This window comes from Pan troglodytes, chromosome 22 (assembly GCF_028858775.2).
Source record: "Pan troglodytes isolate AG18354 chromosome 22, NHGRI_mPanTro3-v2.0_pri, whole genome shotgun sequence".
NCBI classification, from domain to species: Eukaryota; Metazoa; Chordata; class Mammalia; order Primates; family Hominidae; genus Pan; species Pan troglodytes.
In genome coordinates, this window is record NC_072420.2 from 41,989,342 (window position 1) to 42,007,853 (window position 18,512).

The window sequence follows — 18,512 nt, forward strand, 5'->3', positions numbered from 1 at the left end:
TGACTGTCATGGGTCAAAAGTGCTATAAAAACCTGATGGGTGTTTGGAATGAAGGTGTACCCGTGGATGGGGAGAGAGGAGCTATTCCTGTTTGGGGATCCTGATGTCTTCACAAATCTGCCTGACCCCCACTCCTGAAGCTCCTTGGTCATCATATCATATAAAGGAGGACCTGCAGACCTCTGCCGTGGCCAGAGGGGCTGGGCATGGCCCTCACTTCACTTTCCCAGAATGAATTCATCATCCTGGCAGTGAAAGAGAAAACAAGAGGTGGGGCGCCTGCTAGGCTGGGCTGGGCTGGCAACAGCGAGCCTGTAGCGACTGTTCTGGAGGAAGCAAAGAAGACCGATGGCCTCAGACAGTGGACATGGACGGCGAGCTTGGACTGGGCTGGGCCTCTGCTTTGTCGTTTGAAAGGCTTGGGTCATGCTTCCCTTTCCTCTTGGGAGACATTAACTGGGAGCCTAGGGAGCCAAAGCATCAAGTGGCGTCGTTTCCTCCCTTCAGAGCCAACCTTGCTGGGCTTCTCCGGTCAGATCAGCCCTGGCCCGGGGTCAGCCCGGCGGGGAACGGGTCCACCCTCCGCCAGCGACCTCAGAGCTCCCGGGCACAGCCCGGGGCACAGCCCCGCGCACCTGCCCCGCCCACGCCCGCCCCGCGCACCTGCCGGGTCCGCACCTGTCATTTGCCCGACTGGCCGCGCACCCAGCTGGCCCGCCCCTGCCCGACACGACCGCTGCCCGCCCCTTGCCTTCCTGACCCAGGGGCTCCGCTGGCTGCGGTCGCCTGGGAGCTGCCGCCAGGGCCAGGAGGGGAGCGGCACCTGGAAGATGCGCCCATTGGCTGGTGGTGAGTGCGCCCCCGCCTCGGGGCGAGGGTAGGGGCGGGGAAGGAGGACCCCAGGGGAAGCGTCGCTCCCTAACCCTGCCTGGGACCCGCCACGCTTAGCAAAAGGGGGAGGGCTGGCTCTTGGCGCCGAGGCTGGTCTTAGACCTGGGATCAGGAATGCGGGAAGCGATTCCAGAGGGGGCGAACAGCGGGGATTTCCAGCAGGGTTCCCCGACCCTGTTTCCCCGCGCTCGCCAGGCCTGTTCCCGCCGCCCCAGCCGGGGTGCATGGGATTAGGGAGGAACCTGGAATGTAACACTGTAACATTTTACTTGGAAAGTAGATTGGTGGGGAGCGCAGGCACAGCCCCGCACCCGACCCGGGCTCTCCACGCTTCTCCTTCCGGGGAAGGGTAGGCGCCTGCCCCTGCCCCTGACCTTGCACGCCAGGGAGGGGCTGGCCGCTGCCAGTTGGTAAGGCTGTTTTTATTTTTTCCATTTTTCAAACGACTTGACACTGTGGACGATTTGGAAAAATAGGAAAAAGGAAAGGAGAAACCCATTATTTTGACCAGTCATAGCGTTTCTTGCAGTCTGTCTTAGCTGCGCCTCTGTCCTCTGTCACTTTCCTGTCACAGACCATCTCGGGTCCTGGTGTCCACTGCCCTGGCCTCTGTCACACATGCCCTTTCTAATTGGTTTTGCGGGTCTCCTCCTATAATCTGAAGAATATGGATTCCTCCTGGAGCGACGTAGCCTGGCTGTGTAAAATGGCAGGTTCAGAAGTGGGAAGTTCTCTGGGCCTCTTGGGTAGATCACTTCCTGGTCCTGGATCCCAGGTCCTCTGTAGTGAGGGTGTTGGACTAAACCATCGCCATTCCTGCCAGCACCAGCATTCTGGCTGTGATCACACTCCAGCAAGTTCTAAATGCTCTCTTTTCTGCACCATTCCCAAATGTAGGAAAGCCGCATTTTAAGATTTTTGCCTCGTGTAAAATATTCATATTTTCCTTAAAAACTATAAATGACACTGTTTTCGATAACTTGTGTGGATCGCAGGAGAGATATGTATCTCCTCCCTTAGGGCACCGACTTTCATTATAGCTATTCTGGAAAAGTGTTTTCTATTATTTCTGTATTGTATAATTATTATTTCCTGGTGACTTATGGACAATACTGAATATGATTACATTGCTTTCCCTCAGCCAGGACTTTTTCACATCCGGACCTCATGATTCACTCATGAGCTGTGGGGTCCTTTCGTAGGAAGCTTCGAGATGACACCAGGTTTGTATTTATCCAGGTGTATTTGATTGTGGAGAAGCTGCCCAGGGAACTCAGAGATGCCTCACTTTTGATTTTATGAGCTAAAGATCAGGAGACATTATTGGAGTGGGCCTTGCCCTGGACGCTTCTGTCCAGTGCTGGGTTTGTTTCAGGCAGACGTTCCCAGGAGGGACATTCAGACTGAATGGGAGGAGCAAGTTGAGCTGCCACCATGCCTTCGCCTGCAGGGCCTGGTAGTGGGTATTGTAATGCCTTGAAATGGGCATTGGCCTGTGGACCGTCAAGGCCGGTTACGCTGCACTCCTGCTGTGGTGTTTCAGAGTGGCCCTTCCTAGCCCTTCTGCCAAAAAGGCTCAGTGCACAGGACAGTGATGACAGTGGACACTGAGGCCAGCAGAGCCTGGGATCCCAAAGGCAGTGAGTCCCAAAATATGGACCATCCACCCTCATCTCTCCTGGCCTCTCAAGTACAAAAGGTGTGGGTGTGGCCTTCATGGTGAGGTGATCTGAATACATATTGGTAAGACAGCAGTGAAAACAGCTTCCCTGTCCTCGTTCAGGTTGAAGGAAATCCTGTCAATAGACCTGGGTCCTAGGGCCTGAGATTGCCCTTTTTAGGTGGCCCTTGGATTGGAGGGAGGGAGAGAGCCCTAAAATCCTCCTACCTGTAACCCAGTGTCATATCCATTTGGTTTCAGTATTACTTTCTTTCTGGCACCTTTTAAATGTTTATTGTTTACAGACAGGGTCTTGCTCTGTAGCCCAGACTGAAATGCAGTGGTATGATCATAGCTCACTGCAGCCTTGAACTTCTAGGTTCACGCAATCCTCCTGCCTCAGCCTCCTGAGTAGCTGAGAGTACAGGCACATGCCACCATGCCCAGCTAATTTTTTTAAACTTTTTGTAGAGATGGTTGCCTATGTTGCCTAGGCTGGTCTTGAACTCCTGGCCTCAAGTTGAACTCCTGGGTTCCTTAGCTTTCCAAAATGCTGAGGTAACAGGTGTAAGCCACTGCACCCAGCTTCTGGCTCTTAAGTGAAGCAGCCAGGACCCTCCTGAGAGCCCTGTGGATCTGAGAGTGGGGATTGGCTGGGACATGTGTACATGCACCCACACACATGCACACAGAGGCAGACACACTAGAGGTGAGTCTCTTAGGAGAAAGTTCACTAGCTTTCCCCCTGTGCTAAGAACGGCCTTTGCTCTAACACTCATCCTGTCTGCTGGGCAGCAAGCACAGTGGAGGAGATTTCCTTGAGCCGATGATGACTTTATTACCTTACAGGGAAAGGCAGGATCCTGGTTTCAATATCTCAGAAGTGTTCCTGCACTCTGTACTTCCTCCCCCACCTCTGAAGCTGCTGGGTCTCCTCCCATCGGGGCAGGCCCAATGGGGCTCCGCGAGTCATCTTAGTGGAAGCCCTGGGCTCCTAAGCTTTCTTCTTCCCAAGTGTGTCCCAGCTTCAGCGCTGATTCTTCCCTACTGCCTGGTGTCTGAGCCTCTGTCTTGACAGGCTGCCTCGGCTCCTGCCCATCCTGCTTTCATCCCCAGGACTGAGCTCTGATTGCTGGTGTCCAACCCACAGAGAGGCTGTGCCACGGCTCGCCCGGTGCTATGTTGGGGCTGAATTGTGCCTTCCCCCTGCCAACCCCCCAACCCCATTTACATGTTGTAGTCCTAACCCCTGCCCAGTACCTCAGAATGTGACTGTATCTGGAGATAGGGTCGTTAAAGAGCTATTTCAGATATAGTGAGGTCATCAGGGTGAGCCCTGATCCAATCTGACTGGTGTCCTTATAAGAAGAGGAGATGAGGACACACACAGAGGCCCTGTGAGGACACAGGGAGAAGATGCCATCCACAAGCCAAGGAGAGAGGCTCAGAGGAAACTTGATCTTGGACTTCCAGCCTCCAGAATCTTGAGAAAATAAATTTCAATTTCAATTTTTTTTTTAAGAGATGATGTCTCGCTGTCATCCAGGCTGGAGTGCAATATTGCAATCGTAGCTCACTGCAACCTCAAAGTTCTGGGCTCAGGCAATCCTCCTGCCTCGGCCTCCTGTGTATTTGGGACTACAGGTCTGTGCCACCACACCTGACTATTCTTTTTAAAATTTTTTGTAGACATGAGGTCTCATTATGTTGCCCAGGCTGGTCTCAAACTCCTGAGATCAAGCCATCCCTCCACCTTGGCCTCCCAAAGTGCTGGGATTACAGGCGTGAGCCAATGAGCCCAGCCGAAATTTCTATTGTTGAAGCCACCCAGTTGGTGTTAATTTGTTACAGCAGCCTGAGGAAATCATGCTGCCTGCCTGGATTTTGTCTGTCACCTCCTGGCTACTATGTCCTGCCCTCCTTCTAGCGGCTGGGATACTTCCATGACTTTGTGCTAGACCTGAGCACAGGCTGCTGGTTCAGCTCATCACCCATCTTCTGATGATGTCCCGATCCCAGTGCTGGCGGCTGGATCTGCCTCCCACCCAGGAGGTGGTTCGGACTCTAGATCATGGCTTCTCCCAGCCAGCTGCATGCTGCACTCCAGATTGTCCCCAGCCTAGAGGTCATTGGATGCATCCCTCACCCAAAGCACAGATACTCTCTAGTCTTCCTGGGAGTCCCGAAAAGTGTCCCGGAAGAGAGCTCCCTGCCGCACCAGGACCCGCCATGGGCCGCACCAGGACCCGCCATGGGCTACTCTTCTTCTTGTGAGGACACTTGGCTTATTTATTCTCCGTTTTCTTCTCTGTCGTGTCCACATGTTTGTTTTTGTTCAGCTGGGGCCACAGTTACCTCTTCCTTCATGTAGCTGCTTGTTACACATTCAAAAGGTAAATAATGTTCCTTTTCAGCCTTCTCCAAGCTAAACAGCAGCTTGTTGCTCAGGATCTCAGGTGTGGCGTGTTGTCTAGAAGAGCCCCTGAACATTGTCTGGTTAGCCAGTTTCCTTCTCCAAATACAACACTTGGATGAAACAGTCCAGCTACAACCCACATGCACAGGATACAGGGCACGGCCTTTTCCTTTGAACGTGTTCTGCTGCTGTCTTAGCCCACTCTGCACTCTGTTCATCCAACAGAATTTTATGGAAAATCAGCGACCCACGCGGTGTTACAGGCATGCTGGGTGGCCCTGGAGGGAAGCATCTGTGGTGTCTGTGTGGGCGCTGTGGCTGGGCTGTGTAGGGGAGAGCACCCTCTAGGCAGAGACCACTCCTGCAGAGGAGTGAGCCCGGGAGTGCAGCGCCCGCAGGTGGCTGAGCACAACCGTTGGCGCAGCTGCGGGAGAGGGGCCTGCAAGCCTGCACCTGTCTCATTTTGTTTTCTGTGTCTGGTTTATCTGCTTTGAGATGACCTTCCAGTCCTGAAAACTGCACTGATCACACTGCCTTGGGCCTCTCCCCAGAGGAAACCACCTATGCTTACTAGTCTAACAATCTTAGCAGTTTGGAAATTCGCAATTTAAAAATAGTGTTGAAATATGCACTCAAAAAAGCAAAACAAAACCAAACCCCAAGGCTAACCAGAAACATCGCGTTCCGTCCCCATGGCTCCCTCTGCTGAAGCGCTGGGCCTCCAAGCAATAGCACACGCTGCCTTGGCGCAGCATAGCTGGTGCATGGGCCGGGGACAGCTGCGCTCCTGAGAAAGGAAGGATGATCTCTAGGTGCTGGAAGTCAAGCTGAGGTCCAGAACTGCACCCCGGGTGGGGCCCATTGTCAGGCCCTTCACACTTGACATTTCCTTCTCTTCCTTTCCTTTTTCCTCCTTTCCTCATTTCCCCTTCACTTCCTTCCTTCTTTCCTCCCTGTCTCTCTCCCTCCTTCCCTCCTTCTCTTACTTCTTAGGACTGTCCCTATTAGCACATATTTAAATGCACTGGGCACATACCCCAGTACCCATCCTACTCAGGGCCTGTGGTTATCCCTGCATCGTAGCAATCTGGATAAGCAAACTACTGAATAAGTTCTGATCTATGCTATATTTAGGGAGCAAACTCTAAAAGCCCTGGCCATGGGTTGCCTATGAAAAGATAGAGAGCCACCCCCCAGGCCTCTGGTGACCCAGGAGGAGATCAATGCCTTTTCCTTGGAAATCGTGCCACTCATGTCAAACAAGAGAAGTAAGATATTGTTGCCAATCAACCAGAAAGATATCTCCATGGACTTTCTGTCACTGGGAACCTTGACTGGCCCAGCAGGCACATCCGTGATGATAGAACAGGTTTGGGGACTTTTTCCCAGTATTACGTGGCCAGGCCTTGATCCAGCAGGAATACGTTGCATGCTTGCTGGGCGTCAGCTACTATTCCCAGTGCTGGTGATATGGAAATAAACAAAACAGACAGAGCTTTACCCCTGAAGGTTTCAGTGTAATTGCAGGAGCGTGCTCAAATCCAGTTGTGTCTCACAAAGGGAATGAGGCGCTTTTGTTTTTTCAGGTTCATGTTGGGCATGCTGGCTCACAAGGTGCTTGATTAGCTGCTTTGACATAAACGTTCAAGGACGCACTTAAGACCTAAACCAACAGCAAATACAACTTGCCCTGGAAAGCATTCCTGTCTTGTTTGTATTCTCTGATACTGTCTACTTCAAAGGTCCTGACACCGCCTCCCACCCTGGGAGCCTCCTCCCAGGAGCACAGTGTCTATAGCGCAGTCCCCTGACACTGGGCCGGGATGAAAAGCCACAGGGGGGATGGGGAGAGCCAAGGGCCAGGGCCGCCACCAAGTCGTTCACAGCAGCTGCTTGGTGTCCTCTCTGCAGGCCTGCTCAAGGTGGTGTTCGTGGTCTTCGCCTCCTTGTGTGCCTGGTATTCGGGGTACCTGCTCGCAGAGCTCATTCCAGATGCACCCCTGTCCAGTGCTGCCTATAGCATCCGCAGCCTCGGGGAGAGGCCTGTCCTCAAAGGTGAGTGCCATGCTTGGGGCAGACGGCTGCCTTCATGGCTTGTGTGCAGAGGGAGGAGTGGTGGTTTCTGTCCCAGCTGGAGGCTGGGGGGCCCTGACGGCTTTATATCAGGAAGGAGGAGGAGAGAAGCATTTTGCAGTTACTCATTTAGGTCCCACGCCATTCCAAGGCACGTGCCGCTGCTGACCCCATGTGAGACTAGAACAGTGTGGCTTCTGGTTACCAGCACAAACCTGCAGCCAGACCTTGAACTGTGCTCTTTCCGCCCAGATCTTGGCTTCCTCCCCTGGGAAGCACAGGAGGGTCCAGGTTCTGAGATCCAGAATCATTTTAAGGTTTCTATCGGACTGAAGAGCTGTTGGAAAATCTTCTGTAAAGTCTTGGGAAGCAAAAGCGAGTAATTGAGTAGATGTGAAAGAAAGGGCAGACATTGTATGTCGGTGGACAGACGCCCTCAACCATCGGCTTAGGAAAGGCCCAGCTCTCTGTAGGGCGGCTGCTTTCTGTCCTTCCCCACAATCAAGGTGGGTTTTCTGAGAGCCTGCTGTGTGCTGGGCATGTCCAGGAGCTAAGGAGAGACGGAGGACAAGCACACGAGGTCCCTGCCCCTTTGGCACTGATACCCTAGTGAGGGGAGGTGACAGCTTAATGCATGAACAAATGAGATTCGAGAGAGGATGGGTGGGGAAAGCCTCTGAGAAGGAGGTGACAATTGAGAAGCATCTCAGTGAAGCAAGGGAGTGGGCCATGCTCGGTTCTGAGGGCTGTGTGCCAGTTTGGGAGCATCGTGACTTAGTCCACCCAGATTACTGTAAGAGAACACCATAGACTGGGGGCCTTATAAACAACGCATTTATTTCTGACAGTGTTGGAGGCTGGGAAGTTCAAGATCAAGGTACCCGCAGATTTCATGTCTGGTGGGGACCTGCATTCTGCTTCATAGATGGCTCCTTCTGGCAAACGAGGTCTCTGAAGCTCCTTTTATAAGGGCACTACTCCCATTCCTGAAGGCTTCATCTGCCAAAGGCCCCACCTCCTCACACCAGCACTCTGGGGATTAGGTTCCAACATATGAATTTTGGGGGGACACATTCAGTCCATAGCACATGAGTTGCAAACTGGGGGCCCAGAGACAGACCTGTCAGAGACAAGATTTGTCTAAAAGCAAAACACATAAAATATGGACAAGTATTTCAAAATCAAGAGATCTCCCATAAAACTCCATGTTAGAGCATCTCTTGAAACAGTAGAAGCTCTGATACCCCAGGCCCTCATTCCTGCAAGGCCATGATCAGCCACAGCTGGGCAGGCTGTGGTTACACAAGGGCGAGAGTATGGCCAGGACCAAAGGGATTCATCCAGTGGCCAGTAAAGTCACAGGAACAGGGAAGAAACAAGGAAAACGAGGTCCTTGTGCTTTATACATAGATTATCTATAAGTCGCACTGATCACTATGTTCTTTACTTCCTGGTTTCAATCTTATTTTACAATACACATTCTGGGATAGACTGAATTATCGCCGAAGGAAATGCCTACTGTGAAAGTCCATTTATTTATTAATTCAGCAGGTATATTCAGTAACAGCATCCCTCTCTGGGCCGTGGTCTGAGTGCACGTGTTTTAAGGTTCATCCTTTACTTCTAAGAACCTCAGAGTCTACTAGAGAAGAACTTAAAAGCCAAATCATAATGTTAGGAAACTGAACAAAGAGACTTAATGTGCAGCGTATGTTGAACAAAAATACGCATTTGGGGCCTGGCGCAGTGGCTCATACCTATAATCGCAGCACTTTAGGAGGCCGAGGCGGGCACATCACCTGAGGTCAAGAGTTCCAGACCAGCTTGGCCAACGTGGTGAAACCCTGTCTCTACTAAAAATACAAAAATTAGCTGGACATGGTTGCAGGTGCCCGTAATCCCAGCTACTCGGGAGGCTGAGGCAAGAGAATAGCTTGAACCCAGTAGATGGAGGTTGCAGTCAGCCAAGATTGCGCCACTGCATTCCAGCCTGAGTGGCAGAGACTCCTTCTCAAAAACAAAAACAAAAAGGAAACAAAACAAAAAACATATATATGCATTTGGAATACAACTCCAATTGGGAAAGGGTGAAAGAAGCATTTGGGTGCCAAATGCACACCCAGCCATACTACCTTCACTGTACTCAGAGGCACCTAATAAATCATTAGCATTGATTAGCAGAGAAACATTCTTTGATGGCTTCTGGTCTTTGGTTTTTGCGGACTGGACTTTTAATCTCCTATAGAACAATGAGGTAGTTGAAATGGTCAAAATGCCATATGCAAACAGCCACCTTCTTTGTTTGCCTGGTCTATATTGTCAGGATCTTATTTCATGACTCAATATTTCTAGTGACTTTGCATGGATCTCCTACCCTCTGGAATAATCTTCCTCATTTATAGGAGTTAAAATGAGATCATAGTTCCCAAATCAGGAAGTATTTTTAAAAGACAGATTCCTGGACCCCACTCTGGGAAATTCAAAGCTCCCTAGGTCCAGGGTGGAAGCCAAGAACCTGTATTTATTTTAATTTGTTTTAAAACTTGGCTTCATACAGAGCCAAATTTGATCATCCTGGAACTAAACGGTCACTATGGTTTCTTTTAAATCTAAGGTTCTTTGTGATTTGTATCTAAATTTCATAAAACCTCCTCTCCACCCTTCCAAGTCCCAGTCTACATATTCCTGTGGTTACAGCATATCTGGGGAAAGCCACCAGGAGAGTCCGGACGCAAGGCTGTGCGAGCTCTATAGCTAGGTTCTCATTGCTGTCGCTACTTTCAGAGCTGGGTGAAGCAGCTATTGTATTATAAACCAGGAGCTGCTCGTAAGGATGAGGAACCAGGTGGATTTTCCTCAGCAAGAGAATAATTTCTCAGACTGAAACTGATAGCAGAAGGCTGACTGCATCCTAGGGAATGGTGTTGCTGCTGGAGGCTTTCAGTCTTAAACAAACCAGCTTTTCATGAAGCATAAGAAACAGGAGACTAAATAGAAGGTCCGCCGTTCTCCCTGGCTAGGACACTGGCTTCTACGTAAGCCACATGAACTTTACCTTTTGATTGTTTGGGGGAAGGAATTTCAGGAAAAGCACTGAAGACCTAGATGTGGTTCTCCAGGCAGGGTTTGGAAAGAGCTGTGTTTTCCCAGGAGCTGTGTCCACCCTCCAACCCCACACTGAGTTAGGAACATGGTCTTCTTTCTTCATTCACGTGGTGACACATTGTGCTTCTGGGAAACGGATGCGGGACTCAGAAAGCTACTGACTCTTTTTTTAAATGACACATGGGTTCCCTGCCCACTCCCAGGCCCTATGAGGAAACACAAATGCCCATCTGTGTGTCACCCTTAGTCACTAAAGCCACATACTCCCTGGAGGATATGAGGCACATCAAACACTTCCCTTCTGGAAAGCCCTCCTGCGCATGTCCACACGAAACAGGACTCTCACTTTGCAGAGCGCCAGGGGCTGCAAGTCTAGAAGCTGGGGAGGAGGCCATGCTCATGGCTGACGGGCTGCCAGGCCCTGGCGTGGGGACCTGCTCGTTCTGCTGCCGATCCCGTAGGGGAAGTCCCTGGGGAGAGCATCCCTGTGGGATCCCCACAATGGCCCCGCTGGAGACTCCAGCACCAGCCCTTTGGGTGAGTGTCCTGGGTCCAAGGGTGGGAGTGCTGGGCAGGCCTGTGTAGTAGGCCTGTGCACCCTGAGCCCCAGCCCCTGAGGCAGGAGGAGGAACAGGAACAAGTTAGGCTAGAACCCAGCCCACTGTTCTGCACTTGGGGCCCTTTTCCCCCAAGCTCCTCCTTTCCTTTCACCTAAGTTTAGCAGCTGCTGCCTCTGCCTTGGGAACCTGTCATGGGATTGAGGCCAGGCCTGGTGCCCTTTGATCATTGCGAAGGCTCCCAGTGCCTGTTGGTGCCAGAGCCACGGAAAGCCAGAAAACAAAGAATGAGGATGTCAGGTGGGAGGAAGGCCCGGGTGCCCTGTGGCCCTTCAGCCTCCCAGGGTGCTTTTAAAAGAAATATTTCATGCATCTGAAATAAACTTTACCTGGAAAACATTTACTGCTAGTTTTAGAATGAAAAATGTATTTTTAGGTCAAAACTGTTATTCGATATGTTTGCAGTCACAGCCCTTAGCTAAATCACAAACCACGGATTCTTTTACAAATCTTTCCACCATTTCTGGAAAGAAGTACTCCTTGGCTTTGTTATTCTCTCCTCCCTTATTAATTAAAGGTTTAACTTTGAATTTAGGCTTAACTTCTCTGTGCTTCCTGTATTGCTTTTGAGGCTTATTGACCAGAACGTGTGACTTGCACAGGAGCCAGAATCATCCCAAAGGTTAGTAGAGGTTGGAGAAATATGAGGACCAGATATTTATACCAGTTTAGTTGCAAAGAGACCCTGCCTTATTCACCTTGCATTCCCATTTCCATTTGTCTTAAGATATTTTTTAATTTCCTTTTAATTTCTTCTCTGACCCATTGGTTGTTCGGGAACATGTTGTTAAATGTCTGCATATTTGTAGATTTCCTGAAATTACTCTTGTGATTAATTTCTAGTTTCATACCCTCATGGTGGGGATCTTCTCTTTGCCTCGTTTGTGGAGTCTTCAGACCATTTGCTCACTTGTAATAGTTCAGCTGGCTTTACCACAAAGTAAAACTACCTTTTCTATCTTCCCTTGCTACCTCTTGTGCTAAGCTGCTGCCATACTGTTGTCCTAATGACCACACCCTCCAGGATGCAGAGGTGGTTTTATCTTTCAGGAACCATCAGGGCCGTGGATGTGGCATGCCATCCACCTCTGTGAGTAAGCGCACCACACCTGTCAGCATGCACAGTGTGTCTGCATAGAGGCGCGAGTCCTCTTCATCCTCCAGCTGAGAGGATTCTGTATCTAGTTTACTCCGTGCAGCATCCTGATGATGACAAGAGGACCTGGAAGTGTTTCTGAGACACAATTCATAAGTTTCTGACAGCAGGGCCTGGTTAAACGAACCATGGAGCTGTCTTGCTGAGAACAGCACTGCCCACGGGAAAGTGGACAGGTCTGTGCGCTTGTGAAGGGAACAGGTCACCTACACTAAAGGGGAGCGCGGGCTCCAGGGAGGATTCCTGAGTATTCCCATTCATGTATTCTCTCTGAATTGAGTACCCATACACAGGGTGTCTGCAAAGTTGGAAACCAGGACACACCTACTTTTAAACTGTTAGTTACATTTTCAAATGCTATATTCAACGTGTTTTCAGGCAAATACCTAAGTAATGAGTATAATTATTAAATTGAAAAAAAGGTACTAAAGACAGAGTGTCCAAAAATCTAGAAACACTGGAAAAAATAGTCCATTTATAGCACGTTTTCATATGAGCAATTGGACATTTGCTTTAAATTTAGGTATCTGGAGACTGACCAAAAAAAAACATTAAGTTAATTATTTGAAAAGTTTCACCACTTTGGCCAGGCTGGTCTCAAACTCCTGACCTCAGGAGATCCATCCGCCTTGGCCTTCCAAAGTGCTGGAATTACAGGCATGAGCCACTGCGCCCGGCTGAGAATTTTTAAAAAGGGAGAAGCAACTGTAGGCTATTTGAGTGTTAACCGCTAAGAAGAATAAATTAAAACAGGGAGTGGGGCTAGGTGGTATTGGGGTGAGCTGGAGTGTTGAGATGAGACGGGGCAGTCAAGGAGGAAGGTCTGAAGGAGGGGAGCCAGCCTGCAGGGTTGGTGTGAGCACTCCCGGGAGAGCTCTGTGTTTTCACCTACTGGGGACGGAGGACTGTGGTCACCAAAAAAACCCAGACCACGTCCAACTCGGCCCTGGCAGCTTGCTCTGATGTCACAGCACTTCTGTGTGCCCAGTTTTCTCCAGCAGGCCCTTCCAGCACCAGTGCTGTTCACCCTGGTCATGATAGCTTTTATCTTTAATTAATTCGTTGACAGCATGTGTTGATATACGTATACGTTGTGGAATGGCCGAATCAAGCCACTTAACATGCATCACCTCACATATTTAGCATTTTTATGTGATGAAAACACTTAAAATCTACTCTCATGGTGATTTTCGTGTATACAATACAGTAGTTCCCCCCAGTTATCTGTGGTTTTGCTTTCTCTGATTTCACTTACCCTTGGCCATTCACAGTCCAAATATACTAAATGGAAAATTCCAGAAAAAAGCAATTTATATGTTTTAAATTGTGTGTCATTTTGATTAGTGTGATGTAATCTCACACCTTCTCGCCTTGTCCTGCCTCATCCCACGGGGGACGTGAATCCTCCCTTTGTCCAGTATCTCCGTGCTGCATGCACTCCCTGCCTATTAGTCACGTAGGAGCCAGCCTGGTCATCAGATTGACTGTCACAGTATCTGTGTTCAAGTCACCTTTATTTTACTGAATAATGGCTCCACAGAGCAAGAGTAGAGGTGCTGGCAACTTGGATACGCCAAAGAGAAGCCGGAAAGTGTTTTCTTTCTTTTTCCTTTTTTTTTTTTTGAGATGAAGTCATGCTCTGTCATCCAAACTGGAGTGCAGTCACACCATCTTGGCTCACTGCAATCTCCGCCTCCTGGGTTCCAGCCATTCTCCTGCCTCAGCCTCCCAAGTAGCTGGGATTACAGGTGCTTACCACCACACCTGGCTAATTTTTGTATTTTTAGCAGAGACGGGGTTTTGCCATGTTGGCCAGGCTGGTCTCGAACTCCTGACCTCAGGTGATCCGCCCACCTCAGCCTCCCAAACTGCTGGGATTACAGGCATGAGCCACCATGCCCAGCTAGAAAGTGCTTTCTTTAAGTGAAATGGTGAAAGCTCTTGATTTCATAAGGAAATAAAAAAATCATTTGTTGAATTTGCTAAGAACTCCAGTAAATACAGTAAGATATTTTGAGAGAGACCACATTCACATAACTTTATTAGAGTTAGTTGTTGTTAATTTCTTAATCCAACTAATTTATAAATTAAACTATATTGTTAATTGTTGTTAATCTCTTACTCTGCCTAATTCGTAAATTAAACTTTATCATAGTTATGTCTGTATAGGAAAAAAAAAACACATAATACAGGTACAGCATCCCAAATCTGAAAACACACAATCTGAAATGCTTCAAAATCCAAAACTCTTTGAGCAGCGACATGACACTCCAAGGAAATATTCATCAGAGCGTTTTGGATTTTGGATTTTCAGGTTGGGGGATGTTCAACTGGTAAGTATAATGCAAACATTCCAAGATCCAACAAAAATTTGTAACACTGCTGGTCCCAAGCATTTTGGATAAGGTATACCCAACTGGTATATATAGGTTTCTGTACTATTTGTGGCTTCATGCATCCACTCGGCGTCTTGGAATGTACCCCTCGTGAATAACAGGAGGACCACTGTATATTGTTATTAACTGTAGTCACCATGATGTGCAATGGATCTCTTGAACTTATTCCTCCTGTGTAGCTGAAACTTTGTACATTTTGACCAACATCTTCCCAAACCCCTGAACCTCTGGCCACTGGTAAGTACCATTCTCCTCTCACCATCCTGCTCTTTGCTTCTATGAGTTCAACTTGTTTACATTCCACATGTGGGTGAGAACACGTGGTAGTTGTCTTTCTGTGGGTGTGTTATTTCTGTTAGCATAATGTCCTCCATGTTCATCTACGTTGTCACAAATGACAAGATTTCCTTCTCTTTTAGGCTGAATAGTATTCTATTGTGCACTCTGTTATACCACATTTTCCTTATTCATTCATTCATCGATGGGCACGTAGATTGATTCTGTATTTGGCTATTGTGAATAATGCTGCAGTGAACCTGGGAGTGCAGATCTCATTTGACATAGTGATTTCATATCCTTTGGATATATGCTCAGATGTGAGATTGCTTTATCATATATTCTACTTTCAATTATTTGAGGAATCTCCATATTGTTTTTCCATAATGGTTATACTAACCTACGTTCCACCAATAGCATATAGGGTTTTCTTTGCTCCACATCTTCACCAACACTCATTATCTTTCCTGTTATTAGTAATTGCCATTCTAACAGGTGTGAGCTGATATCTCATCGTGCATTTGCATTGCCCTGATTATTAGTAATATTGAACATGTTTTCATATACGTTTTAGTTATTTGTATGTCTTCTTTGGAAAAATCTTTATTCAAGTTCTTTATCCATTTTTCAATCATGTTTTTTATTTGTTTTCTTGTTATTGGTTCTTTGGGTTCCTTGTATGTTTTGGATATTAATCACTTATCAGATTTACACTTTGCAAATATTTTCTCCCATTTTGTAGGTTGTCTCTTCACTCCGCTGATTGTTTCCTTTGCTGTGCAGAAGCTTTTTGGCTTGATGTAATTCCTTTTGCCTATTTTTGCTTGTGTTGCCTGTGATTTTAGGGCATATTCCCCAAATCATTGCCCAAACCAACATCATGGAGCTTTTCCCTTATATTTTATCTAGTAATTTCATGGTTTCAGGTTTTATGGTTAAGTCATTAATTTATTTTGAGTTGACTTTTTATGTGGTGTGAGATGAGGATCTAATTTCATTCTTCTGCATATGGATATCCAGTTTTCCCAATACCATTTATTGAAGAGACTGTCCTTTCTCCATCAACTTGAGTTGACGTTATGAAGTTAACTGTGAGCTTTTCATATGTGGTCTTTATTGTGTTAAGGAACATTCCTTTATCATGAAAGGATTTCAATTTTGTCAAATTCTTTTCTTGCATCTGTTTTCTGTCTAAACCATATGACATTATCATACAGTTTTTGTCCTTCATTCTGTTGATGTGGTAATCACATTATTGATTTGTGTATGTTGAATCATACTTGCATCTGTCCTTGCAAGGACAGATCCCACTTGGTCATGGCAATTTCGTTTGGATATTTGGCCCTGCCCAAATCTCATTTGGAATTGTAATTCCCAGTGCTGGAGGTGGAGCCTGGAGGGAGGTATTTGGATGATGAGGGTGCATGCCTCATGGCTTGGTGCTGCCTTCACGATAGTGAGTTCTTGTGAGATCTGGTCATTTAAAAGTGTGTGGCATCTCCCCCTGCTGCTCTATCTCACTTGCTCCTGTTTTCACCATGTGACATGCCTGCTCCCCTTCACCTTCCACCATGATTGTGATTGTAAGCTTCCTGAGGCCTCCCTAGAAGTTAAGCAGATGCCAGTACCAAGCTTTCTTTAAAGCCTGCAGGACCATGACCCAATTAAACCTCTTTATAAATTACTCAATCTTAGATATTTCTTTATAGCAATGCAAGAATGGACTAATACACATGGTGAATGATTTTTTTAATATCTTGTTGAATTCAGTTTGCTAGTATTAATATTTTGTTGAGGAATTTGGCATCTATGTTCATCCGGGATATTGACCTACACTTTTATTTTCTTGTAGTGCCCTTGTCTGGCTTTGGTATCAGGGTAATGCTGGCCTCATAAAGTGAGTTTGGAAGCATTCCCTCCTCTTCAATTTTTTGGAAGAGTTTGAAATTGATTGGTATTAGTTCTTTAATTGGTTGGTAAAATTCAGCCATGAAGCCATCTGGTCCTGGGATTTTTTTTGATGAGAGACTTTTTATTACTGACTTAGTCTCCTCACATTTATTGGTCTGTTCCTTTTTTTGGTGTATAATTGTCCACAATAGTCTCTTATGATACTTCAGTGTTTCTGTGGTATCAGTGGTGATGTCTGCTCTTTCATTACTGATTTTATTTGAGTCTTCTCTTTCTTTTTTTCTCAGTCTAGCTAAGAGTTTGTCAATTTTATCTCTTTTCAAAAAACCAAGTCTGTTTTTTTCACCTTTTCTATTGTTTTTCTAGTCTCCATTTCATGTACTTCTATTATGATTGTTGTCATTTTTTTCGTTCTGCTAACTTTGGGCTTAGTTTGTTCTTCATTTTCTATTTTCTTGATGTATAACCTTAGGTGGTTTATGTGAGACCTTTTTTTAATGTACGCATTTATTACCATAAACTCCTCTGTTAGAACTGTTTTGCTGTATGTCATAAGTTTTGATATGTTGTGTTTCTGGTTTTTTTTTTTGTCTCAAGATAGTTTTTAATCTCCCTTTTAATTTCTTCTTTGATCCATTGGCCGTTCAGAAGCCAGTGTTGTTTGATTTCTACATATTTTTGAATTTTCTGAAATTACTTTTTGATATGGCTTGAATCTGTGTCCTCACCAAATCTCATGTTGAATTGTAATCCTCGATGCTGGAGATGGGGCCTGGTGAAATGTGATTGGATCATGGGAGTGGATTTCTTATGAATGGTTTAGCACCATCTTCTTGGTGCTGTTCTCATGATAATGAGTGAGTTCTCATGAGATCTTGTTGTTCAAAAATGTGTGGTACCTCCCTCTTCTCTCTCTTGTTTCTGCTCTGGCCATGTGATATGCCTGCTACCCCTTTGGCTTCTGCCATGATTGTAAGTTTCCTGGGGCCTCCCCAGAAGCTGAGAAGATGCCAGCATTATACTTCTTGTACAGCCTGTGGAATCGTGAGACAATTAAAACCCTTTTCTTTCTAAATTACCCAGTCTCAGATATTTCTTTCTGGCAGTGCAAGAATGGACTAATACAGAACATTGGTACATAGGAGTGGAGCATTGCTATAAAGATATATGAAAATAAGGAAGCAGCTTTGGAACTGGGTAACAGGCAGAGGTTGGAGAGTTTGGAGGCTCAGAAGACAAGAAGATGAGGGAAAGTTTGGAACTTCCTAGAGACTAGTTGAATGTTTGTGACCAAAATGCTGATAATGAGATGGACGGTGAAGGCCAGGTTGATGAAGTCTCAGATGGAAATGAGGAACTTATTGGGAAATGGAGCAAAGGTCACTTTTATTATACCTTAGCAAAGAGCTTGGCTGCATTGTGCCCCTGACCTAGGGATCTGTGGAACTCTGACCTTGAGACTGATCATTTAGGGTATCTGATGGAATAAATTTCTTTCTTTTTTTTTTTTTTTTATTATACTTTAAGTTTTAGGGTACATGTGCACACTGTGCAGGTTAGTTACATATGTATACATGTGCCATGCTGGTGCGCTGCACCCACTAACTCGTCATCTAGCATTAGGTATATCTCCCAATGCTATCCCTCCCCCCTCCCCCCTCCCCACCACAGTCCCCAGAGTGTGATATTCCCCTTCCTGTGTCCATGTGATCTCATTGTTCAATTCCCACCTATGAGTGAGAATATGCGGTGTTTGGTTTTTTGTTCTTGCGATAGTTTACTGAGAATGATGGTTTCCAGTTTCATCCATGTCCCTACAAAGGACATGAACTCATCATTTTTTATGGCTGCATAGTATTCCATGGTGTATATGTGCCACATTTTCTTAATCCAGTCTATCATTGTTGGACATTTGGGTTGGTTCCAAGTCTTTGCTATTGTGAATAATGCCGCAATAAACATACGTGTGCATGTGTCTTTATAGCAGCATGATTTATAGTCATTTGGGTAT

The 18,512-nt window shown here is 46.8% G+C and overlaps 1 protein-coding gene across 2 annotated transcripts in view; it reads left to right on the plus strand.

Moving 5' to 3' along the window:
- Positions 1-570: 570 nt before the first annotated feature.
- Positions 571-18,512, plus strand: part of FAM3B (FAM3 metabolism regulating signaling molecule B) — a 41,811-nt gene continuing 23,869 nt past the window's right edge. The window contains exons 1-2 of one of the 2 annotated variants that reach the window (XM_514906.9): positions 571-849; positions 6,879-7,022. In XM_514906.9, the coding sequence (XP_514906.2) occupies positions 831-849; positions 6,879-7,022 (163 nt within the window). In that variant the 5' untranslated portion in view covers positions 571-830. The remainder of the gene's footprint in view (positions 850-6,878; positions 7,023-18,512) is intronic. The other variant, XM_003319079.6, reaches the window with a different exon arrangement.